Source organism: Notamacropus eugenii, chromosome 6, assembly GCF_028372415.1.
Source record: "Notamacropus eugenii isolate mMacEug1 chromosome 6, mMacEug1.pri_v2, whole genome shotgun sequence".
NCBI classification, from domain to species: domain Eukaryota; kingdom Metazoa; phylum Chordata; class Mammalia; order Diprotodontia; family Macropodidae; genus Notamacropus; species Notamacropus eugenii.
The window spans coordinates 60,071,062-60,097,689 of NC_092877.1; the positions used below are offsets into that span (position 1 = coordinate 60,071,062).

General features: G+C 37.6%; 1 protein-coding gene across 1 annotated transcript in view; it reads left to right on the plus strand.

Annotated features, from left to right (window-relative positions):
* Positions 1-26,628, plus strand: part of C6H4orf50 (chromosome 6 C4orf50 homolog) — a 156,770-nt gene that overhangs the window by 31,845 nt on the left and 98,297 nt on the right. Inside the window, exons 6-9 of the mRNA XM_072621421.1 lie at positions 5,613-8,153; positions 18,012-18,185; positions 18,936-18,992; positions 23,243-23,425. Coding sequence (XP_072477522.1) covers positions 5,613-8,153; positions 18,012-18,185; positions 18,936-18,992; positions 23,243-23,425 — 2,955 coding nt within the window. The remainder of the gene's footprint in view (positions 1-5,612; positions 8,154-18,011; positions 18,186-18,935; positions 18,993-23,242; positions 23,426-26,628) is intronic.

The window sequence follows — 26,628 nt, forward strand, 5'->3', positions numbered from 1 at the left end:
GGACCACAAAATAAATTTTTTTTTTAAACATTAACCAACTGTGACACAAATAATATTTATGTTGCTACCTTCACAAGCTCTTGCCCTAATTGTCTCCACAGTATTACTAAGAATTAAAGGACCCTAACTTACTGTTGTTGGTCTAAAGTCCTATGCCTAATAGCTTAATTTTAGACAACCTTGGATGTTCCCCTACCCATAATCTATAATTGAATAGATCTGGTATTAAGCTTACAAATCTTTTGACTATAGGAAATTGCCACCAATAGTAAGGACATTGCAGGGATACAATATCACCCCAACTTCATGTCAATTCCAGGCAGGATTAGATTAGCCACTTGCATTCAGTCAGGCTTAAAGTCTGCCAGGTGTCAGTGGGAAAATTGAGTCATGAGAATCCCTCCTCAGCCCAGGCTGAACAGCCGCTCTCCTATCCTTCCCTTAAGATCACCTATGCAGTTTATACCAGCATCTCATCAGCTTACTGGCATCATGTATTGGAGGCTAAGATCGCCTCTCTTGCTACCCATACCTGGAGTTAGACTCAGAAGAACAGTCACTTAATAGTCCCATAGCATCTAAAAATGGCAAGTTTCAATAACCAGGTTTCAAATATGATTATAGTTTCATTTTACCTAAAGAACATCTTTTGAGGCAAGTCTTAAGTGGCTTACATGCCTTTCTATACATGTTCTAGTTCCTGATTAAATGGCAATCATAAAATCAAATTTACCATTAAAACCTTGACTTTCCCATCAATGCCAAATTTTACCTGAGGTTACCTTCCTCTCAAAAATTTAGACTGAAATTGTTTTCTCCATACTAAAGATGTCATTGGTTTATTCTCAGTAATTAATTCAGTCTATTGTTTTAATACTAATTGCCTTTACCTCACTTTGTAACATGTCCAATTTTTCTCCCCATCACTCCCCTCCCCCTGCTTCCTAATAACCTTGCATTCTGATTATTCCTTCCCTCAATGTACCCTTCCGTCCATCACACCCCACCCCTCTCCTATCCCCATCTTCTCTCTTTTCTTGCAGGGCAAGATAAATTTCCATACCCCTATCCCTGTAGTTCTTATTTCCCTATTATATGAAATAAAAATTCTCAACATTCGTTTCTAATATTTTGAATTTCAACTTCTCTCCCTCCTTCCCTCCTTCCCCAGCCCTACTGAGAAGGCAAGCAATTCAATACAGACTAAATATGTGTTGTTTTGCCAAAAACTTCCATAGTAATCATGCTGTGTAATACTAATTATATTGCCCTCTGACCTACCCTATCCCCTCTTATAATTGACCTTGTCCCTTCTCGAAAGTGTTTATTTCTAGTGACTCCCTTCTCTCATTTGCCCTCCCTTCTAACATTCCCCTCACTCCATTTATCACCTCCTCTCCTACTTTCCTGTGGTGCATATAAATTTTCATATCAAATTTAGTGAGCATGTTATTCCCTCCTTCAGCCACATGTGGGGAGAGTAGCTTTATTTTCTCCCTTCTCCCCTTCTCCCTTATCTTCTCCATTGAATAAGATTTTTTGTATCTCTTTTTTGAGTTATAGCCTGCCCCATTCCATTACTCTCTTTCTCTTCCTGGAATTTTCCTCCTTCATCTCTTAATTTTAATTTAATTTAATTTTATTTTATTTATTTTTGTGTGTGTGGATATCATCTCTTCTGATATAACACACCCTGTACTCTCTATCTATCTATGTGTATGTGTATGTGTATGTGTATGTGTGTATGTACAAACTCTCCAACTACCCAAATATTGAGAAAAGATTCAAGAGTTAATAATATTTTCTTTCTATGTAGTAATGTAAACAGTTCAGCTTTAGAGAGTCTTTTATGATTTTTCTTTTCTGTTTACCTTTTCATGCTTCTCTTGATTCTTGTCTTGGGAAGTCAAATTTTTAAATACAGACCTGGTCTTTTCCTCAACATGAAATCTTGAAATTCAGCTATATCACTGAATGACCATTTTTTCCCTTGAAATATTATATTCAGATTTGCTGGGTAGGTGATTCTTGGCTTCAATCCCAGTTCCTTTGACTTCTGAAATATCCCACTCCAAGCCCTTCTATCTCTTAATGTTGAAGCTGCCAGATCCTCTGTTATCCTGATTGTATTTCTACAGTACTCAAATTGTTTCTTTCTAGCTGCTTGCAGTATTTTCTCCTTGATCTAGGAACTCTGAAGTTTGGCCACAATATTCCTAGGAGTTTCTCTGTTCAGGTTTCTTTCGGGAGGTGATTGATGAATTCTTTCAATACCCATTTTGCCCTCTGATTTTAGAACATCAGGGCAGTTTTCCTCGATAATTTCATGGAAGATAATGTCTGGGCTCTTTTTTTGATCATGACTTTCAGGTAGTCCCATAATTTTTAAATTGTTTCTCCTGGATCTATTTTCCAGGTCAGTTGTTTTTCCAATGAGGTGTTTCGCATTATCTTCTATTTTTTCAAATTTTTGGTTTTGTTTACTAACTGCTTGGTTTAACTCATAGTTATTCATTTCCCTGAACTCAATTCTCTCTTTCAACAAATTATTTTGTTCAGTGAGCTTTTGAACCTTCTCCTCCATTTGGCTAATTCTTCTTTTTGAAACCTCCTTCTCCTCATTGGCTTTTTGGATCTCTTTTTCCAATTGAGTTAGCCTCTTTTTAAAGCTGTTATTTTCCTCAGAATTTTTTTAGTTCTCCTTTAATAAGCTGCTGACTTGTTTTTTAAAGTCTTCTATTGCCTGAGCCCATTTTAAGTTCCCTTTCGGGGCAGAGGCCTTGACTTCCTCTGACAGTATGCCTTGCTCTTTTGGAACACTGAGCCCCATCAAACCAAAGTGACTTGTTCAAATCAAATTTGTTTGATTAGTGTTTGAGAATTCATTGGCTCAAAGTGAAGATCAGAGGATCTCTCCCATTAATAAGTTACAAGGCATTTGTCCCATCTATGTTTTGCAGCTAAAGTTCTATTTAATACAAGAAACATTTATTAAGCATCCATAATATGTCAAGGACTATACTACCCCCTTGTGATACAAATACAAAAATGTCTTCCCTCAAGGAACTTGCATTCTTCTGGATGGTTACAAGTGCATGGCCAAGTAAAAGTACATACATAGAGTAATTTCTGGGGTTATAAAGAATACCAGTAATTGGAGGAATCAGAAAAGGCCTTGTGAGAGAACTGGGCCCTTAGCTGAACCTTGAAAGAATTACGAGTGGAAGAGGTGAAGAGGGAGAGTATTCTACACATGAGCAAAAGTTTATATAAAGGAATGGAGATGGAAAATGGGATGTTAGATAGGGGAACAAGTCAGTTTGACTAGAAAATGTAAATGAGCAGGAAATAATGTGAGACACTTGGAAACAGAGCTTGGAGCCCAGGTGATGAAGAATCTGAAATGTCAAACAAAGGACTCTGTGTTTCAGCTAGGGAGCTGTTGAGGCTTATTGCACAAGGGGGTTGGTAGATTTGTGCTTTAAAAATGTCATTACAGCAACTATATGAGAGATAGATTAGAGGACAGATAATTTGACTCTTCAAGGTGAGTGATCTCTAGATAGGTAAATTTTTACTGAAAAAGTTGGGCTAGGATAGAGAGATCCTGAAGTCAAGCCTATCTTGGCCTTAAACTAAATGTATAACCTTGGGTTCTAAGCCTGTTTCCTCATCTGGGAAATGGAAACATCAATAACAACAATAATATTCATAATACAACCAATCACACATGGGTATTGTGAGAAAAATACTCTGTAATCTGGAAAGCCCTGTAGGAATCTGGGCTATTGCTATTATATATATATATATATATATATATATATATATATATATATATATATATATATATATATATATATATATATATATATATATATATATATATATATATATACATATATATATATACATATACATATATACATATATATATATAATATATATGTAATATATATGACAATTGACTACAGACTGTCCTTGTTTACGTTAAAGAAACCTTCTCTCATCACTTCTGTAAAATCTAAACATTCATTAGGATCTCTGCTACCTGTGGTGTTTAGCTGCATATTGCCTTGTGTTTTTTTAATTTTTATTTCTATTTAATCCTTATATTGTTCATTTACTATTTATATATCTTGTTCATACTCACATAAAAATTTACCCTCTATATTCTGGTGTCTATTTGGACCCATATTGGGTAGACGGACTCAGGTGGGGCTATGGTTTGAGAATAGTAAACCCACCAACATCTCTTAGAGAGCAAACCCAGCTTTGTGCCTTCTTCCTACCCTATGGTTAAATTAAAAACAGAATGCAAGAGAGTGAATAGCAAATTAAATTCCTGTGAAGGTGGCAATAATTTAGCTGCTGCAATATGGGGTGAGCAACAAAACAGTGAAGCTGAAAAAAGAATTCTCTCCATTTGCCACAGTAAGGTGTTTGCAGGAGCATGAGTGTTTTTATTCCTGACCTGGTATTTTCCTGGTCTTGTCCTCCAGCTTCCTTAAATTCTCTTCAGTTGGACAGCTCCCCCACTGTCTGCCATCTTCATTGTTCTCAAGGACAGCGACTGACACTAACTGGTGATAGACATGAATGATCTATCTTATATCATACTTATACTGAAGCATAATTTCATCATACCCAATGGAATCCTTAGTGAATACCTAGTGAATTCTTCTCTCTCCAATCAGATGATAATCAATCAATCTAATCATCTACCAATAATAATAATGATGACTAAGATTTAAATATTGTATCAAGGTTAATAAAGCATTTCCCACACATGTACATGTATGTGATTATGCATATGTACATACATATGTATGTGTGTATGATTATGTTATATATACACATCTGTATGTGTATATGTATATGTATATATGTAGTTAGGTGGCACAGTGGATAGAGCTTGGAATCAGGGAGACTTTTCTTTTTGAGTTCAAATCCTGTCTCAGATATTTACTAGTTGTGTGATCCTGGGCAAATAACCCTGTTGACTTCAGTTCCTCAACTGTGAAATGAGCTGGAGAAGGAAATGGCAAACCACTCTCACTCCAGTATCTTTGCTAAGAAAACCTCAAATGAGTTCACAAAGAGTTGGACACAGCTGAAATGACTAAACAACAATACACACACATGCACGTACGTGTGTGTTTGTGTGTGAGTGTGTATATATTATCTCATTTGATCTCTATAATAAGCCTTTCATTAAGGGTTATGATTGTCCTCATTTTACAGATAACTATGGTTGAGGGAGGAGTGAATTGCCCCAATCACACAGCAAACATCAGAGGTGATGTTTGAACTCAGATCATCCCAATGCCAAGTCCAACACTCTATCCAGTACAACATCTAGCTACCTCATTTTAAGCACTTACTATGTGCCAGCACCCTGCCGGCATTTATCAACAATGGCAAAATAAGCAAACAAACAAAAGTAAAACAGTCTGTGACCTCAGTGTTGTAAGTTATATGAAGATAAGGAGTAGGCAGCACTTCCACAGAAGTATCTAGCACTATGCTGAGCACCCAATAGACCCTCAGTAAATGTAGCCGAGGGGACAGATGGCAATTAAAGAATTGTTTTGTTTTGTTGTCTTTATTCACAGGATTGTTCAGGTGTGCCCACCTCAGATCCACAAGCAGTCCTTTTCCTTTTTTGTGGACCTTCCTCCGGTCAGCTTAATGAAGATTATCTGTTCCCTTTTGACCAACTCAACTTTTCAAAAGCAACTTCCAAGATACAAAATGAAGAGTCATTTCCATTCTTGGAGAAGTCCATAATTCCTTTGTTAATGCCCATGGTTGTCCCTCCTTCTTCTGGAAGTCTCACTGTTCTAGAAGATTCTTTCCAAGAAGAACTTCCTCAGAATCATGTGATTCATGGGTTCCAATCCATGCATACCCCTCAAGTCCTGAAGGAGCCAAGTTGGAATCCTAATGAGATCCAGAACAGTGCTGATAATCCACAATCTCTTTTGAAAAATGGCATTTCCAGAAATGGCACAGGAATACCTGAGGATACTCTTGACCAAAGGGCAGGAGATATAGAACTTGAATTAGAAGAAAAGCAAGGAGAATGGTTAAAATGCCAGGATATATTTCCACAAAATGGAATAAACAAAAAGAAAATCTTAGAGGGGGACTTCCATGATGCAAGCATTCTAGCTAATGAGGCAAAATGTTCAAAACATGGGGAAGGAGAGAAAGAAAAAAGTCAGTTCCAGGAAACCAGCTACAATCCTGAGCAAAGCCTGAGAATTCAAATTTCAGTGGCACAGCATGAGTCAGAGACTCAAGAGGAAGGACTGGATCTCCTGGAAGGAGAGATGAAAGGAAAGTCAAATGTTTGGGCTCTCCAAAAGCAAGCACAAGTAAAGAGCCAAGAAGGTGGTTCTCCAGAGGAGTGTGGGAATCTCACAGTAGTAGCTGAAAGAAACCAAGGATGTTTGCCAAAGGATGCCAATGTACTTGAAGAGAAAATAATAGGACTTAGGGAAAAATCTAAGTCAAATGAAGAAAAACAAATAGCGCTCCAAAATATTGATGTCTGGGAAGAAAAAGATAAGTTGTTTGAAGCGGAAAAGAAGAAACAAATATCCCATCAAGAAACAGCAGATCTAGGGAATGATAATTATGGCCAATGTATCCAGAAAAGACATGCTTTTGAAAAAGAAAAGGACAAGTTTTTCTCAGAGGAACAGAGATGTTCTCAATTCACTAGGAAATCACCATTGCGAGATGAATCTTGTGAGAATGAAATATTGGCTACAGACATAAAGAAGAGCAGAAATTTTCTTAAAATGAATGAACTAGAGAAGGAGGTAGAGAAACATTTCCAGGAAATCTTTGTCTTGGAGGAAGAAAATGAGAGTTATCGACAGAAAATGAAACAGTTGGAAGAAGAAAACTGGAGGTACTCCCAAAAATTGCAGTCCTTAGAGGTGGAGGTGAACATTGATAGTCATACAGTCTCAGTGAATGCAGATAGTGGAACAGATGTTGATTCTTCAGAAATATCAGAAGGAAGGACTGAGGAAGATGTTGAGAGTACGAAACTTAAAAAGGGTAGGGACATTAGGACAATGTTTGCTGCAGAGAGGAAAAATGAAACTCATTCTAAGAGGTTGCCTGATTTAAATGAAGTGATTCTAAATTCTCAATTGGCCCTTTTTTTGAACAGCTTTCCTCTAAAAACTGAAGCATGCAAAAGCATGAAAAGGTTTTTACAACTAATTTCTGATATACAAAAAGAGCAAAATCAAGTTTTCCTTGAAATAACCAAATTGCACAGAGATCACGAAATATGCAATAATAAAACATATGCTTTAGAAGAAGAAAAAGAGAGAAATATGAAAAGGATAATTGAGCTTGAAAAAGATAAGGTTGATTTGCTGGAAAACTTATCTCAGCTAAGAAGTCAACTAGACCAATTTTTGCAACTAATTTCAGACCTTGAAGACTGCAATGGGAAAAGTTATGATAAAATTTCTGACCTGCAGGAGGAAAATATGGCTCTGAAGAAGAAGGTGGACAATATCCAGAAAGCAATGACAAAGAACATTAGAGAAGCACGGGAAATGATTGATCAGGTTACACAAGAAAACCAAGAGCTCAAGGCCTTGATAGCTGATCTTGGCACTGGTTATAAAGATCTAATCAGAGATCTAGTGCCAGGAATACAAGACATGATGCAAAACTTGAAAGAAGAAAATGAACAGCTCCTCTCCAAGATACATATTATGGAAGGGAAAGCCACATGGGAAACAAAAGATATCAAACAAATAACCAAAGAGAATGAGCAACTCAAAGAACAAATTCAGAAGCTGTTGGACAAAGCAAACATGATAGATCAAGGAATTCAGGCAACTGATCCCTCAAACCAACCAACAGGAGATGAAGGATTGCCTTTGGAGGAAGTGTCTGTTTTTGCTAAAGGACAAAAAGGACACCCCTTTTGCAGGGAAATGTATCAGCTCCACATGGACTATGAAAGACTGAATCCATTTTTAGTGAAGGAGAACCCTGTCACTCAAGATCCCTCTAATGGATGGGAAAAGAAAAGGGCAGATTTTGAAAAAAAGAAAAAAAGCAAGAGTTTGTCTGAATTTCACAATCAAGCACATGGATCATTAGCTAGTTTTTCCCAGGTAAGTGGACTTTGAAGTATATTACAATATCATTGAATTACAGAACTTTAAAGCTGTTTGTGACCTCAAAGGTATTTCAAATCTAACTCTTCTTTAAAGGGTAGCTATAGGGCAGTTAGGTGGCACAGTGGATAAAGCACCTGCCTCAGAGTCAGGAGGACCTGAGTTAAAAATCTGACTTGTGACACTTACTAACTGTGTGATCCTGGGTAAGTCACTTTACCCCAATCACCTCCAAAAAAAAGAGTACCCATGAAGTCACCACGTGAAGGCCTCCCGAAGATATGGAAGTCACTCATTTTTAAGGCAGGCCATTTCATTACTGGGCAACCTTAATTGCTAGGAAGTACTTCTTCATGTTGGGCCAAAATCTCTCTCCATGAAATCTGCACACATGCTTCCTAGTTCTTCCCTCTGATAATTATGTAATCATAATTAACATTTATATAACGCTTTAATGTTTGCAAAGGGTTACGAGATCATTAAAAATGACTGCCTTAATGAGGATCGAGCTAGGAGTCAAAAGCCTTGAGCTTGTGCCCTACCTCTACCATTTTCTAGCTTAGGTAAGTCTTCTCTTTAGACCACTATTTCCTTGTATATTAAATGAAAGTTAAATGATCTCTAAAGTCTATTTTAGGACATAACATTCTATAGTTTTAGAGTCAATATAATACAGTGGGGAAAACACTGTGTTTGGAGTCAGAAAATGGAAGCTTGTATGCTGACTCTGGTGTAAAAAATGAACTTCATGGGTATGGCTTTTAGTTGCTACAGATACTCGAGAATTCATGTGAACAAGATCTGGTAACTTTAACTTATTTCAAATTAAATTACTCCAGGATTCTTGTGTATTTTTATTTACAAGAAGATTTAATTTAGAAAAGCATGAAATATCTCTTGCCAGGCAGCTTCTCCTTTGCAAGAGATTTTCAGTCTGGCACCCTCCAGATTTCTCCATACAGCAAAATCACCGCCACTAAAAACAGCCTAAAACTGCTTATGTTGCCTTCTCTTCATCTTATCATTGGCAGCAAATGCTCATCCTTTAAGGCTAAGTTTCAGAACAGTATTTCCTTCTGACTTGGAATATCTTAGAATTGGATATGCTGTTTAAATTAAAGCCACTAAAGTGTCTCTTCCCTCTCACTTATCCTCTTTGTTCAATGATGCCTTAACCACACTGTCATCCCTCTTGTCTGAGTTCCCATCTCCCCACTTACACAGCCACCAGCCTGGTATGAGCTTTCATCAAATTTCATCTGTGCTTTTAATTACTCTCCTTGCCTCAAGACTCTTCCCAAGCTATTTTATCCTCCATTCCATGGCAAAAATGATCTTCCTAAAACATAATCAGGCCAAACTCTCCATCCTATCTCACTATACTGTAGTGGCTTCCTATCACCTCTAGAATCAAATTTAAAATCCTCTGTTCGGCTTTTAAAATCCTTCACAACCCAGTCCCATGCTACCCTTCCAGTCTTTTTACATATTACTCCCCTCCACACACTCTGGGATCTCCTACACTGGCTTACTTGCTGTTCCTAATACATCTCACTTCATCTCCCAACTCCTCCAGTTTGCACAGGCTACACCCCCCCCCCCCCCTGCAACCACTCCTAACTTCCCTGACTTCATTCAAAATTCAGCTCTAATCCTACCTTCTACAGAAAGCCTTTTCTAGTCTCTCTTCCCCCTCCTCCAAACTCTTCCCTCTGAGATTATTTTTCATTTACACTGTGTATTTCTGTACACACAGACACACACATATATTGCATCTGCATCTATCTATCATCTATCTATCTATCTATACATATGTATGTATATATATATATGTATATATATATATATCTTCTATATGCATGCTTATTTGTGTTGTCTTCCCCATTAGAAAGAGTACTTTGAGAGCAGCAATTACACTTTGATTTTCTTTGTATTCACAAAGCTCAACATGTAATTTCTGATGTGCAGAAAGAGCAAAACAAAGTTTTCCTCAAAAAACCAGATTACACAGAGATCAAGAGATATGCATTAATAAAGCATATGCTTTAGAAAAAGAAATGGAGAGAAATTTGAAAAGGATAGCTGAGTTTGAAAAAGATAAGGTCAATTTGCTAGGAAACAACCCAGCTAAGAAGTAAACTAGACTATAGTAGATACATAGTTAAGTGCTTAATCAATGCATGCTGTCTGCCATAAGAAGGCATTTGGGACTGCAACTCCCCTGCCCTTTCCCAGCTAGCAACCCTGATATCTTCAATCAGTGGGTGATAAGGTACTACTAGGCTGAAGCCCATTGAATAGAGATGATTTTCATTTAGAGAGTGAGATTAAGTAAGAATTCACATAGCATTTTGATTTTCAACTTCCTAATACATGTTATTTAATATCAAGTCTTTGTGCTTTATTCCTACATTTTCACTGTAAGCTCTAGAGAAGCAGGGACTGTGCTTTATCTAAAGCAGTTTGTGGACAACTTTTTCATTTTTGCCTACATCTCCAGTGCCTAGCAACTTTCCTGGCACATAGTAGGCACAAAATAAATGCTTATTGGTTAAATAGTTAAACTTTGCTCCTTCCCTGAGCACCTCGTCCAATAGTCTAGATCTCAGTAGCTATTTAATGAAAATTTCTGAGTGAATGATTGAATGAATGAAGTATATGGATATTGGGGTAAATCTTTAGCCTAGAAAAATGCAATTCCATCATGATGATTTTGGACTATTTTATTTTATTATTTAGATTATTCATTTGGATGATTATTAAGAAACACCCTAAAGAGAGTCAGTTTAGTATGATGACTGTAGAACTGCTTTTGGATTAAAAAGTCTGTTTAAGTCCAAATGATAACTCATTGTGGAGAACGCTTCATTTCCAAGTGCCCTGTGTAGCTTTCAGAGATAAATTATAAAAGAGGAGTTCATTTGAATTGATGGAGAGAGTTTCTACTCGGAGAGTTTTCTGTACAAATTATATTGTGCCTGGATCTTCTCCCTCCCTCCCCCTCACACACCTCAAGATAGAAATATAGTATAAGCATACCTGTAAAAAGGTTAGATTTAGAGTCCCAATCTATATGTAACCTAGGGCCAATTGAACTATGTTTTTCTCATCTAATACATATACATCCTGCTAGTATTCAGAAGTTAAAATGACCAAAAATAAAATATATCCATTTATGCATATGCAAAAGTCATTTACTTAAAGCCTTGATGTGATCTGGTCCGTTTGATAAAAGTCTGGGCAATTTCTGAAAAGGTCCCTAGGATTTAGGTACAGAAAGTAAGCAGTAGAATCCGGACTTGAACTCAGGTCCTCTGACTCTAAATGCAGGGATCTTTCCACTTGATTCCACTTAGAAACAAGATTGACTCATTTCATTTCAGGAGCCTTTAACTCTTCATAAGTTTTTAATAAGGTGGCCCATATATTGTGCCATTTACCACCTTCCTCTGCTTTTCTATTTCCTGAAATAACAGTGACAGGCAACCTGCTGTAGCAAAATCAATGGACATGGAATCAGGACACCCAGATTTGAATCCTGCCTTGTGACCTTCGGAAGGTCCCGAACTGAACTGGGTTTCAGTTTCCTTTTCTATAAAATAGTAGGGCAGCTAGGTGATCCAATGGATAGAGTGCCAGGTCTAGAGTCAGGAAAACTCATCTTCCTAAGTTCAAATCCAGCCTCAGAAACTTATTAATTGTGTGACCCTGGGCAAGTCACTTAACACTTTTTGCTTCAGTTTCCTCATCTGTGAAATGAGCTGGAGAAGGAAACGACAAACCTCGGTAGTATCTTTGCCAAGAAAATCCCAAATGGGATGGCAAAGAAAACTACTGAATAACAACAACAACAGATGTATAAAATAAGATTGGGTTAGATCATCTTTAAATTCTTGTGCAGCTCTAATGTTCTATAATTCTGTACTCAAAATGTTTCTAATTTGGTAGCAGCTTTCAAGCACCTTGAGTCAGTCTCCTCTACGCTATGATGAGGCCCAATGGTATTTCCTTATCCGTAAAATCAGAATAATACTTTTATTCCCTATCTTATGGGGTTAACTAGAGGAAAACATTTTGTAAAGCTTAATGAATCCTAAAAGCATTAAATGTTATCATTATCCTATAAGACTCTTGTAATAAAACTTTTCTTCATTTGACTAACCAAAAAAAAAATATTTTAAAGATATGGAAACTCAAGACCAACCTCACCTAAATGCTCAGAACTCAGGTTTGAACCCAAGTCTCACTAAACCAGAAAGACGTCATTAATGGTTTAATGTCAACTCATAAATATTCAAATCCCATCCATGACACTTAATACTTGTGTGACATTGGGCATAAAATCTAACCTTCCTGGGCCTTAGTTTCCTTATTTATAAAATGAGGAGCTTGGATGAGATGACCTTCAAGCCTCCTTCTGGCTCCAAATCTATGATTCAGTGACATAGAAAGGATATTTGTGCTCAAGCCTAAGCTGGACCAGATGGCCCTTAAAGTCCCTTCCAACTCCAAAATTCAGTAATTCTGAAAAAAAAAAATTATTTAACTCTCTCCCCAATGTCCTGTATTTTTCTGCTACATTACAGCTGCCTCTCTGTCAAAGTTCTGCTAGCTCCCCACTCTGAAATGGGGGCAGCAGTTTCTCTCTGGTGGGAGCAGCATAAGGAAGCCTTATCCATTCTTTGCCAAGCGGGAGGTGGGGCAGAGAAGTTGGAAATACCATGGAAATACATAGATGTAGTTAGCGATTTTATGAAATTCACCGACAGGTTTGCAAATTGGTTTTGTGAATCCATTAATTTTATCCATCTGTTCTTTGCCCGGGATCAGATGGTAAAACTAACTCCTACACAATACGAATTTCAAATAAACTGCAAAATTCCAAAGCAAAATTATTTTTTTCATGCAATTTGTGTTAAGCTCTACACTTTCTTTTTAACTAGAAATGTGTAGTCGAGTGGACAGCTGGGACATGAGGAAAGAAACTGAATGCAAATCTTTTTCATCTTTCCCCAAATGAATATTTGTGTACATAGGTACAAGCAGAAGTCCTCATGCATGTGCCATACACTCACATCATGAGCCCATTATCCAAATACAGGCATATTCCCATACCACCTTCCTTCCTCTAAACCATCCTCTCCCTGATCAGTTTATCTAGCAGCTCCTGGATTGAGGCGGTGATTATCTCTGAATTACTGTGACCTTCTATGGCTAACATTTGTACATACTCTATACTGCATTAAACTCCATCTAACTTTTCAGATCCATCTTTGCAGAGAGGGTTCATGTCTACCAACTCAAACCAATTTCCGAATCACCTAGGGAGCTGTAATTCTCTGACTTATAAGTCTCCTCTTTTTCCATATCAAAATCTCACATTCAGGAAAAAAAAATGGTGATTCAGATGCTCATCTGACAGACCCTTATTTTGCCTTGATTTTGAGATTTATAGGGTGTCAAAGTCCAAGGGGACTTTAGAACATAAAACAGAGAATTTCAATGCTATATAGAATCTTAAAACCAAAACCACAGAATGTTAGAGCTGAATGACAGAATGTCATTGGAATATTAGAATTAGAAGGGGTGTTAGACCAGAGAGCATGTAATGTTAGAGCTAGAGGGTACAGGGGAAGACAGAATATACAATGCTAGAACTAGAAGGGACCTTAGACTATTTAACATGGAATATTGAAGCCAGATTGAATTATTATTTAATCCAGCCTGTTTATGATGATGGTAAAAGTAATTCACATTCATATCCCACTCTAAGATTTATTGAGCACTTTCCTTGTGACAGCCATGTGGATAAACTGAGGTTCTGAAAGGATGATGATGTCCTTAAATTCAAATAGCTAGTTATTGGCAGAGTGAGAACAGAACCCAAGGTTCTTTTATCCGGATTTAACATTCCTTTGAGTACAATATTTCTGACACATCAGAAGACTTTTATGGAAATATCTCTCATGGGCTTTGATCTTCCAATAACTTTTTTTAAGAAGTGATCAAAGCTCCTGATTTCCTTGCTCTACATGATGAAAAATGTGTGTGATATATTTTCCTTTTATTCCATATTGACAGTATCCCTGAAGAAAGATGCCTTTAAAATAATGCCTTCTACCTAAATTGTATAGTTTTCTTTAAAAAAAGAAAAGAAAACGTAAATCACATTGGTATAGAGCTTTTTGTTCCACCAAAGGAAGACAGGTGAGAATTCAAATCTTAGATGATATAACACTGAATGTCTGATGGCATTATTATAAGCATCATGTCTTCTGAATATGGATAAGCAGAATTTCCTTGTTAATAATATTCATGAAATAAAAAAATTCTTCATATGCTTATTTTATGTTCTATCTTAGACTGAGAGGGAGAAGATTATAGTCTCAATTTCTTAGGAATCACCAAAATTTCCCTTAATTTTCATTTACCGTCCTGCCATCTTTCCTCTCAATAGTTTATCAAATTGGGAAATCATTTCTTAAGCGCCCTTTCCTCGAGTGCTTTTTGTTTGTTTAGGGTAGTTTGCTGTAGTAGACAGAACATTGGCTAGCAATTTAGGACACCTGTGTATTAGTCTCCGCTCTGTTACTAACTCACTCTGAGAACTTTGGTAATTACCTCCTCAAGTCTGTTTTCTTCTGTATAAGGTTAGGACATCTGGGCTCCAGAAAGGTATGTTCATTATCAAGTAAGATAATAATTTTAAATTGCTTAGCTCAGTGTCTGGCATATAGTAGGCACTTAATAAATGCTTCTTCCCTTCTTTTAGTCCTTCCCATAGAGACAGGGGAACAAATGATGGATTTGGAGCAAAAGAATTGGGTTCGAATTTTGATTTTACCATTTCCTACCTGTGTGGCCTTGGTTAATTCACTCTGTATTTCCCATTCTCAGTTTTCTTGCCTGGAAAATAAGACCACTTGACTCAATGGTCTCTGAGGTCTCTTTTCAGCCTTCAATCTATGATGCTGTGATTCTTCAGCCATTAGTCCTGACCTCATAGACTCTTAAACATTCAGGTCCACCACCCAGTATGTTTCTTCTCCAATGTATATAACAAATGTCTATAAAGGTTCTATTTGAACATTTCCACTGACGGGGAACTTACTACCTCCAGAGGGAGCCCACATATTTCTAGTCATTTTCATTCTTTACAATTTCTTTCACATAGTGAATTTTCCTTTGTTGCCCTGATGTGATTTACCTCTTTCACCCCTTTCCCCAATCTCTCCTGCTCAGAATTAGGAGGACTACAGATAACTTGCCTCAGCAGGAGGAGATAGGAGGAAGTCAAAATGCGGTTCAGTTGGAAAGTACATGATTAGCATCACTTAAAGAAATCAGAAAGGCTCCTAGAGACCGACAGCAGCTCAGTCATGTGTGATCTGTAACTTAGCCCCACAGATGACTTCTCTGGAACACAGGAAAATCTGCAGAGATTTCAAGGCATAAACATGTGGGCAGTTTTCTTCTTCCTCCTCCAATTCCAATTCAAAACCATATTGATCAGAACTGCAGGCAAATGCATTTTTACTGTCCTCATTAGGTCCATATTTTCCAAATCTGCTTTCCTCTTCCAAATCCCCTACCCCCAATCAATAGCAGCAATGAAAATGTTACAATTGTCCATAATATCCTCATTTTATGCTTAGTCTTATTAGTCACTAGTAGTGATTTTAAGGAGTTTTTGGAGATATCCTTTCTTGCTGACTATATCACTAGCAATGGGCAGTGACTGTCAGGTTTGACACGTCTCTCTATCATGTCCTGATTTCTGGGGTAATCAACGAGATGAAGTTCAGGTTATTTGCCCATAGTTCTTGCTGTTTGTGATTTGTTCTTGAAGGGGACCAATGACATCGGGGGGGGGGGGGTGATGTCATGAGTTCCAAGAGAATTGGATTTAAGTAAGGCAGTACTGTGCAAAGTCATCAACCTCCCTCTTTCCTCCAGGGTCATCTAAGTCCAGTGGCAAGACATAGATCAGAAGGACTGGAGATGGCCCCAGATGCAGTGGGAAACATTGGCCTTTTTAAGCTAAGGTCTTTTCAGGTCTCAGTTTGTCTGAGGCAACACCCATTCAGTGATTTAAAGCTAAGTAAAAAATGAGGCAAAAGATGCCCTAGTTTGCCTACTTAAAAATAAGAAAAAGCAAACTGGGAGGAGAAGACGCTCAGGGATTTAAACCATTTGGTTCTTTCACTTCCAAGGTTAGACTTCTTTTAGTTATACTTTGATTTCTTTCCTCAATGCCCTTTAGAAAGGCCTGCCCTAGTTGGGAAGGGGTTTGGTAATGGTTTCAAGGAGTTTAGAGGGTGAATTGGATTAAGTAATTTGCTAAATGATGACTAGGGTGTCCTTGGGGAGTGGATTAATCTTGTGGAGGTGGGTAGCCTATTTCGAGAGAAAGTGTACATTTATAAATTACCTCTGCATGTATGTGGGGGGATGGCAGTTGAGTGAAAAAATTATGTTATTTGATAGTGAATGATTCATGGTCTTGGGTTGGGGCAAAGGTTCCCAGCTAGGACATTGACTAGCTATGACCAAATGATTGTGTACAATTGATTTAACCTTATATTCATCCTTAGTAAAATGGAGAAAGTAATATATCAGTGTGGTGTGCTTTGCAAAGTAATATATGAGGTGTCTCAAAAGTCCTAATGATATTTTAAGCTTTGTTGTTCAGTCATTTCAGTCAAGTCCGATTCTTTGCAACACCATTTGGAAATGGTTTTCTCGGCAAAGATAATGTAGTGGTTTGCTATTTTCTTCTCCAGCTCCTTTTACAGATGAGGAAACTGAGGCAAACAGGGTTAAATGACTTGCTCAGGGTCACACAGTTAGTAAGTGTCTGAGGTCAAATTTTAACACAAGAAGATAAATCTTCCTGACTCCAGGTCTAGCACTCTATCCACTGCGCCACCTAGCTTTACTGTGGTCTTAAGCTACTGAAGCTATGCATTTTCAAGACCCTATTTTAATATGAGTTATTATTATTCCTATTAATAAAAAATTCTATTCATAAAAACATCTTTTCTGTACTGAGCAGCTCTGAAATTCTTTCATTTTGGATTGGAATTGTTATCCAAAGCTTCCCTGGGGTCTTATAAATTTGGAGTTGGAAGAAACCTCAAAAGTAACAAGGGCAAGCCAAGGTTAAAGTAGTAATTCCCTCTTTGACATCTACAACCAGCCTCTATGAGGTTGTAGGATCTTGGGTAAGACATTCCTCTTCTCCATGTCACAGTTTCATCATTTGTGAAACAAAGGGATTGGACTAATCAGGGGTCCAATGAAGAATGGTATAAGATATAAAAAAAATTCTAAGCTGCTGGGCCATAGAAAACCAGGCAGCAGACTGGACTGGGCCCATGGATCATAGTTTGCCAGTCATTGCATTAGATGATCTATTTCCCAAAACCCCTTCCAACTCTATGATGATCTGTGATGATTTGACATTGATTTAAAAGTTAATAATTGTTTTCATTATTGTATTATTATAAATGAAAGTGTTTTGTATTTGAAAACAGGAAGTAATATTTTAGATTCCTAGACCATGTTCAAACCCAACTTCAGAAACTAACTGTGTGATTCTGAACAAGTTACTTAACCTTTGTCTGCTTCAGTTTCCTCAGCTGTAAAATTGAGGTAAATGAGAACGCCTATCTCCCAGTCTTGTTGAGGATCCAATGAGATAGTAATTGTAAAGTACTTAGCACAGTGCTTGGAACATAGTAGGTTCTTAATAAATTCTTATCTCTACCCCTCTCCTATTATTATTGCTATGTATTTACTATTTACATACTATATGTAATTGTATATAATATTCTATGTACATCATCTCTACAGCTCCAAGATATTGAGAACATCACTCCAGAAGAAGAATCCAAGATGAGCAGTAAGCTTCTACACCACCAGGTATTAACCCTGAGGTCCCAGCTCAGAGATCAGGCTGCCTTACACAATGAACTTCAGGCATCACAAAATGAAACTCGGTACCTTCAGGGCCAGCTGGGAGAAAAGGTACTATTGTTTCTGGCCCTTTCTTAAAGCCTCTTAGTCCTCCAGGAGAAATTTTGGGCAGAGGATATCACAGATTTTGAGTTTGAAGAGACCTTAGAACATACAGAATGTTAGGTTTAGAGTAAAGAATGACAGTCAGACATATTTTAGAAATCACTTAGTCCAAAACTCTCATTTCATAGACTAGAAAACTAAATCCCAGAGAAGGAGGTGATTTGCCCTTTGAATTCCATTTCCAGCTGTTCAGGATGTAAATGTTCCTCTTTAAGGGGACCAGGTAACTTCTGCTTATAGGATGTACATGAAAACTGTCCATAGATGCATGTTATGTACTCCTTCCTTGGAAGGAGAACTATTACTAGTAAGGGGAGAATGAGGCTTTGTCCTGGGTGCCAATACTTCCTCCCTGTGGTGATCACCATCCAGGCACCACCTCATGGAGCCTTCCACCAGCCTCTGCCATTGCTGGCTGTCACCCCCCCCCCCCCACAATCCCCTTGTCCTGACACCTTTATTCCAGGACTACCTCCCTCCAAATTCTCACAGAGGCTACATTTGGAACCATTTTCCTTCCAACCCAATTTTACCCCTGGTCAGCTATTCCCCCACCCCCAACTATGTTTGATCCAGATGAAAAAAATCTTCATTCCTGTTGTACTCAATTGACCCAAAGGCTACTTTTTATGGTTCTCTGTAGGGCAGGGTTGCTTTGGAATAATCAAAATAATCTGTGCCTTGGCTCTATTTCAGATTGAAGAGCTCAGAAGAAGGAAAAATGAAGTGAACTTGGCTGTGACACCTCTCAAGGTAATCAGTGATTGGTCTGGCCTTGACTATAATTGGATTACCATTGGACACTTTAGAGGAATATTGGTCTCCTATTCTTTTTCTTGTCTGACACACAGATAGCATACTCTTCTTATGTATAGGATGGGGAATTATAATTAGTGGAATCCAAGGACCCCAGCCTTCATCTGAAGTCATTAGACATGGTGTTAGCATTTACTTTTCACCACTCTCCTGCCTCTCTGATAAAAAAGGGAAGTGAAATGGGGGTAGATATCATCTATGAAGCATATATAATCATCTTCTTGAGGGCATGATCATCACTGATGCATATTGCAGCCTCTAAAAGGCCTTGGTAAGTTGTCTTCCCAAGTAGATATGGCTGGGAAAAAACATCTCCTTCTGGCCATCTTTATGTGTGCCCAGCATCCTTGCACTTGGCCAGACTGGCCCCTAGATGCCAGGCACATGGTTTGTTATTAAGCCTGTGTTTGAAGCCTCACCAATTTCCTAGGAACTGCCAGAGTTTGGGCTACATTGGCATAGCCTTTGAGAGCTCTCAAAGCATCACCTTCATACTTGAGGGAAGCACTGTTGGGTTTTTGTCATTCTATTATTACCTGTGCTTGTCACAGTACCTGCAACATAGTAGGAGCTTAATAAATGCTTATTGACTGATTAGTTAAATAATTGATGATAAGATATCAGAGGAGAATGTTAGATATCTGGATGTAAAGGGGAAGCAGTGTGGTCCATGGTAAGGATTTGGGATCAGAAGATCTGTGTTCAAATTCTACCTCTGACACTTGGTAAGTCATTTAAAACTGTGAAACTTAGTTTCTTCATAAAAAAATAAGAGGTTGGAGTAGATAGCTTTTAAGATCACCTCCAGCTTTCAGGCTCTCATTTTACGACATAGTTTCAAATTCTAACTCCATCACTTAATACCTGTATAACCTTGGTTGAGCCACAAAACATTTCTGGGGGCTTGATTTCTCCATTTGTAAAATAAGGGATTGATCTCTAAAGTCACTTCCAGATCTAAGATTGAGATTATTTTATAGGATATTTATATGACAATTTATGATTTGTAAAGATTTTTAATGAACATTATTTGTTGCTCACAAAAATTCTGTGAGGAAGGTAATGCAAACATAAGCTTGTTGTCATATCTTACTCTTCATGACTCCAGTTGGGGTTTTCTTGACAAAGGTACTGCAGTGGTTTGCCAGTTACTTCTCCAGTTCATTTTATAGATGAGGAAACTGAGACAAATAGAGTTAAGTGATTTTCCAAGGGTCATACAGCTAGTCTGTGTCTGAGGCTGCATTTGAACTCAAGTTTTCCTGACTCCAAACCTGGAGCTCTATCCACTGTGTCAGGTAGCTGCCTAACTGTTACTTATTTGAAAGTAATTAGTTCATCCTATATTTATAGATGAGGAAATTGAAATTCAGGGCAGAAGGTTAAGTGACTGACCAACAGTTGGCAAATTGTAGAGTGGTGAGTCCAAATCATATTTTTCTAACTCCGAGTCCAATATGCTTTTCATTCTAATATGATGACATCTGGAGATTTAGTTTCTAGTCTTCTCTTTTCCAAGTATTGGCCATATTCCATCAAGGAAATCACTTGACTTCTCTGAGTTTCAGTTATCTCATCTGTAAAATGGGAATAATAATACCTGGCCACATGTTTGTTTTCAAGGATCAAGTGATATAATGTATTTAAAGTGGTTTTAAGTGAGCTATCATTTGATGGAGGAGTAAAAGGGGTCCCTAATATGATAGGATTTTAGAAAGTGGTATTAGCAATACTGCCTTCCATTTCTGCTCCCTAATATCTATATATCTATATCTGTCTATATCTATTTATATCTGTCTATATCTATTTATATCTGTCTATCCATCTATATATTTCTATATATGTTCACAGAATTTAGTGCTGGAAGAAATCTTTGACACCATTTCATCTTTTCTTCCTTTCTATGAAGGAGAAACTTAGGTTTCAGAAAGGTCAAATCTCTTGACCCAGGTCAATTAATGGTGGAGGAAGGATTGGAACCCTTGTCACTTGATTCTCATCCAGTGTGTTTTTCTTGTCCCACTCTCCTATAATGCCATTCTGCCTCTCTGATTCTTTTCTGCCTCTCTGATTCTTTAGAAGTTAAATCCTCATTACCAGGGTAGTGTAGCTGTTATTAGATAACTGAGTACTTTTCCCCCCAGAAATTGATTTCTCTGTATATACCACCCTGTTGTCACAAATGCAGAGTAAATCCCCAATAGGAAAAATCTAAAAGAGCTGAATTGTGATGAAGGAGGGAAACAAAGGGAGGTCAAGCTACTGGATGTTTCTACCTAGTATGGCTACACAGTGAAGGTGCTGGGGTCAATAGTTGCATGGGGAGGGAGGGAGGAGAGGCAGTGTCAATACCCCTTCACTTACTTGATACTTTGGTCTAAGACAAGATTCTTCCATATGGTTTAATTTAGCACGTCCTGGTGATTAGATTTGTCCAAAAGTAGAATAGGCTGCCTCAAGAGATGGTGAGTTTTCCATGACTGGAGGTTTTTAAACAGAGTTTGAACAATCCGATGCCAGTGAAGGGGGCTTATGTTTCAGGGAGTATCACATGGCCTCTGAGGCCTCTTTCCAGGAATGTGATTCTATGAGAGGTTGGCTGCTTTATGTTATTAGTTGCACACACTGTATGACTATTTCTGCTAACTCTTAGATTGCCATTAGAGGGAGCCCATACATAGTCATTCAGGACTATACCTGGGCTTCTAATCTCCAGTTCCATAATTGTGGTACAGTTAGTCAACAAGCAAATTATTCAGTATTAATAGACACCAGACATTCTGCTAACTGTTGGGGATACACAAAAAGGCAAAAACAACCTCTTCTTTCAAGAATTTCATAATCTAATAACATGTAAGTAATTAATAAACAAATAACATGTAAATAACAAGACATATGCAACGTAAATAAATGATAGCCTCAGAGGAAGGCATTATGTCAGGGAGGGGGAAGTCTCCAGAAAGGCTTCTTGCAGAAGGTGAAATTGAGCTGGATTTTGGAGGAGGTCAGGGAAGCCAGGAAATAAAGATGAGGGTAAGAGGGGAAAGCAGTTGTCTCCATTTCCCAAATCTGTGCCTTTTCATTCTTTCTTCAATGCCTGAACTCCTTTCCCTTATCCCTCATCTTTACTTCTTTGTTTTAACACAGATTGTTTTTCCCAAACTCAACTGGACTGGGATGGTATCAGTGTGCATGATCTCTCCAAAGATGCAGATCACAATCCAGCCATCCCCATCCTTAACGACTGATTCTTGTCCAGCTTTCCCATTGGTTTGCCTTAGGTCTATCTACTCAACACGCTTGGGAGCCTTCCTCACTTTCTTTTGCTATCACCAGTTTGTTGATGGAGTACACAGGCTATTTTTTGTTTGCTCTCTTGTATTACTAGTTTCATCTTTTGTAATTACACATTTTTGGTATCATTCTTTAGATAATCTTTAGAGTTCCTTGTTTATTATGTGTATTATGCCTGATTACATTCACCACATGCCTTTCTCTTTTGCCTTCTCTATTATACTCATTTTAAAATCTTTAGACACTCCAGTGTTCCATGACACTTAGACACATAACAACGGATGGTCCTGGCAAAAGACAGAATCTGCCTTCCAAGGACCAGTCTAGCTAAGTGCAGAAAAGCTCTTATCATTAGGTCAGTCTCCTGGTGATGAATCCTTTGGCCATGACAACCCATGAAACAAAGAAAAATACAACATAACCCTCAGTCCGAAGGGACCTATTACCATTCTGCAGTGATGGTGGCGAAATAGTAGAAAGGAAATAGTGTGAAGAATACACAATATTACCTGATAATAATCTCATAATTCTAAAGCATTTAAAAAGTTGCAAAATTCCTTCTTCATCACTACCTTATAAAGAAGGCAAAACAAATACAGATATACTAAGTTTTACAGATAAAGTAACTGCAGTTAAGTGATTTTTCCATGATCACTTGAGGACAAATGATTAAAGCATGATTAAGCCTCAGGTCTCATGATTCTAAGTCCAACATTCTATCCACTAAACCAGGTACATTATGATGTGATACATGAAATCTTAGTTTGAAGATGAATTAGACCTTTTCTCATATATGGCGATGATTCTCCTGCCTCCCCCCATCATGGACATTTGAGCTTTGATGAGAGCCTTGAGCAGCCACATGGAATTCTTTGTTGTTTTTGTCCTTGCAGGCAAAAGTGGCTTCTCTGGTCCAGAAATGCCGGGAGAGAAACAACTTGGTCACCCAGCTGGTGCAGGAACTGCGCAGACATGGGATTGAGAACTCACCACTCATACAGGCTGCAAGAGCTGTGGTGGATGATGTTACTGTGGCTACCTATGCATCTACCCTAATGTCTTCTGACCCCAGAGAGGTAAATGCCATTGATGCCATCTGTCTCACTGACATTTCCAGCCGTACCTTTCCCTGCATCCCTTTATACACTTGGCCCTTCATCCAAACTGAAAGACTCTTGCACATTTCTGAACCTCACAATTATTTCTAATATTAATTTCTGAAAATATTTAACAACTTTCTCTATGCCCTGTTCTCTCTGCCTTGTTCTCCAGCTGATGCCCCTTCATACTGGTTCATATGTGAATGGATGTTTTTACAACATGTGCCTCATTTAATTAGAAACAGTCTTTTACTAGCTGTGTGATCTGTACTTCTCCAGACACTTCCCCATTGTCCACTAAAGGCAATGGGTACTCTTCATTCTTTCATTTGAATCCCTCCACAGTTTGGCCTCAATCTACCTTCACAGGCATGTCTCATGCTATTTCTGTATTGATTTCACCTTTTGAGCTAACTGTACTGCTCCTCATGGCCCATCTCTCTGCCCTCCCTTTTCCCCATCCCCTCTTTACTTCCAATATCTGAACTTTGCTTATACTACCCCCAGTAACCTGGAGAGGACTGCTGTCCTCCTCCTCCTCAATTTCTGCCTGATAAAATTCCATCTCCATCTTCTTACTCCTTCCTTCCCGTTCTCCACCTATTAAATCCCCCCGTTCCTTCTAGGCTCAATTCACATACTACTTCTTCTATTAATATTTCACTGATTTCACCTTTTCCCACCCAAAACTGAAAACAGCCTTTGTCATCCTGAATCTTTCCCTTGTACTAAGTACGGCCTCTACAACCTCTCGTTAGATTGCAAATTCCTTTGGAGAAGACTTTATATCCTATCTATTTCATTCCATTGTATTATATAGCATTTCCCTAGCACGTAGCACATATCCTTGAACACTTATAGGTGTTTAATAAATGTTTACTAAGTTATTTTTATTTTTTGATGATGAATAAAAATAATACTTATTGTGATTGTATGTAAGACAAAGTGTAGAAACAGCTGGTGATTCACACATTAACAATGTCTTCCCAAAAAGTGAACATAAAATGCTTTCTTTGCTCATTAGTGCAAATACACAGAAATTTCATGTAAAGTCACAGCCCAGATGATAGTAGCAAACCCAAAGAAATTTGAGAAACATAGAGAAATAGGAAGGGAAAATAGCTAGTCATCTGACGGTGACTGTAAGAATTTTGTAAATCATTTTTATTTATTTATGCTATTCTCCCACCCCAATACTGTTTCTCACTGAGTCTTCCCTTGCATCAAAAAATAATGGTTAAGCAAAATAGACTTTACAATAATCTGTGGTGGCTATGGCAATTTCCTCTACACATATAACTGGCATATGCAACTATATTCTTTTTTTTAATACATAATTTATTTATTTTCAGTTCTTAACATTTACTTCCACAAGAATTTGAATTCAAAAGTTTCTCCCCATCTCTCCCCATCCCTACCCCAGGACATCATTCACCTCATTCACCCCATCCACCCCTTCCTCCAGTCTGTTCTCCTTTTATTATCCACCCTTTTTCCATATCCCTTACCATCTATTTTCATGTAGGGTAGAATAGATTAGTATATTCCATTGCCTGTATAACTTAATTTAGAGTTGCATGCTAAAATAATTTTTAGCATTCATTCCTAAAACTTTGAGTTCCATATTCTCTCCCTCCGTCCCCAACCACCTCATTGAGAAAACAAGCAATTCAATATAGGTCATTCATGTGTAACAATGCAAAGCACTTCCATAATAGTTATGTTGTAAAAGACTAACCACATTTCCCTCTGTCCTATCCTGCCCTTCATTTATTCTATCTACTCCCTTCACCTGTCCTCCCACAATAGTGTTTGCTGTCCACAATTTGCTGTCCCTTCTATTATCTTCCTTTTCCTATCCCCTTCCCCCTTGTCTTCCTTCAGGGTAAAATAGACTTCCATATCAAATTGAGTGTGCGTCATTTCCTCCTTAAGCCAAATCCCATGAGAATAAGGCTCAATTATTTCCTTTCATCTTCCCCCTCCATTGTAAAAGCCCTTTCTTCCCTCTATTACATGAGATGATTTGCTATATTCTACCTCTCCCTTTCTCTTACTCCTAGTATATTCCATCAACAGTAAATTTATTTTTTTAGGTATCCTCCCTTTATTTTCAGCTCACCCTGTGCTGTTTGTCTATGTATGTATGTATATATATATAATATATATATGTGTGTATGTGTGTGTGTACAATATTTAGCTACACACATACACATATATAATACATACATACATACCCATACCCATACCCATATATATATATATATATATATATATATATATATATATATATATATATATATATATATATATATATATATATATATATATATTCCCTCTAACTACTCTAATGCTGGAAAAGGTCTCATGAGTTACAAATAACATCTTTCCATGTAGGAATGCAAACAGTTCAGTTTTAATGAGTTCTTCAAGGCTTCTCTTTCCTGTTTACCTTTTCATGTTTCTCTTGATTCTTATATTTGAAAGTCAAATTTTCTCTTCAGCTCTGGTCTTTTCAACAAGAATGCTTACAAGTCATCTATTTCATTGAAATTCCATTTTTTCCCCTGAAGTATTATACTCAGTTTTGCTGGGTAGATGATTCTTGGTTTTAATCCTATCTCCTTTGACCTCTGGAATATCATTTTCCAAGCCCTTTGGTCCCTTAGTGTAGAAGCTGCTAAATTCTGTGTTGTCTTGATTGTATTTCTACAATACTTGAATTGTTTCTTTATGGATGCTTCTGATAGTTTCTCCTTGACCTGGGAACTCTGGAATTTGGCTACAATATTCCTGGAACTTTTCTTTTTCAGATCTCTTTCAGGAGGTAATCAGTTAATTCTTCCCATTTCTATTTTACTTTCTGGTTCTAGAATATCAGAGCAGTTTTCCTTGATCATTTCTTGAAAGATAATGTCTAGGCTCTTTTTTTCATCATGGTTTTCAGGTAGGTCAGTAATTTTAAAATTATCTCTCGTGGATCTATTTTCCAGGTCAGTTGTTTTTCCAATGAGATGTTTCATATTGTCTTCTATTTTTTCATTCTTTTGGGTTTGTTTCATAATTTCTTGGTTTCTCAAAAAGCCATTAGCTTCAAACTGCTCCATTCTAATTTTTAAGGAACTATTTTCTTCAGTGAGCTTTTGAACCTTCTTTACCATTTGGTAATTCTGCTTTTT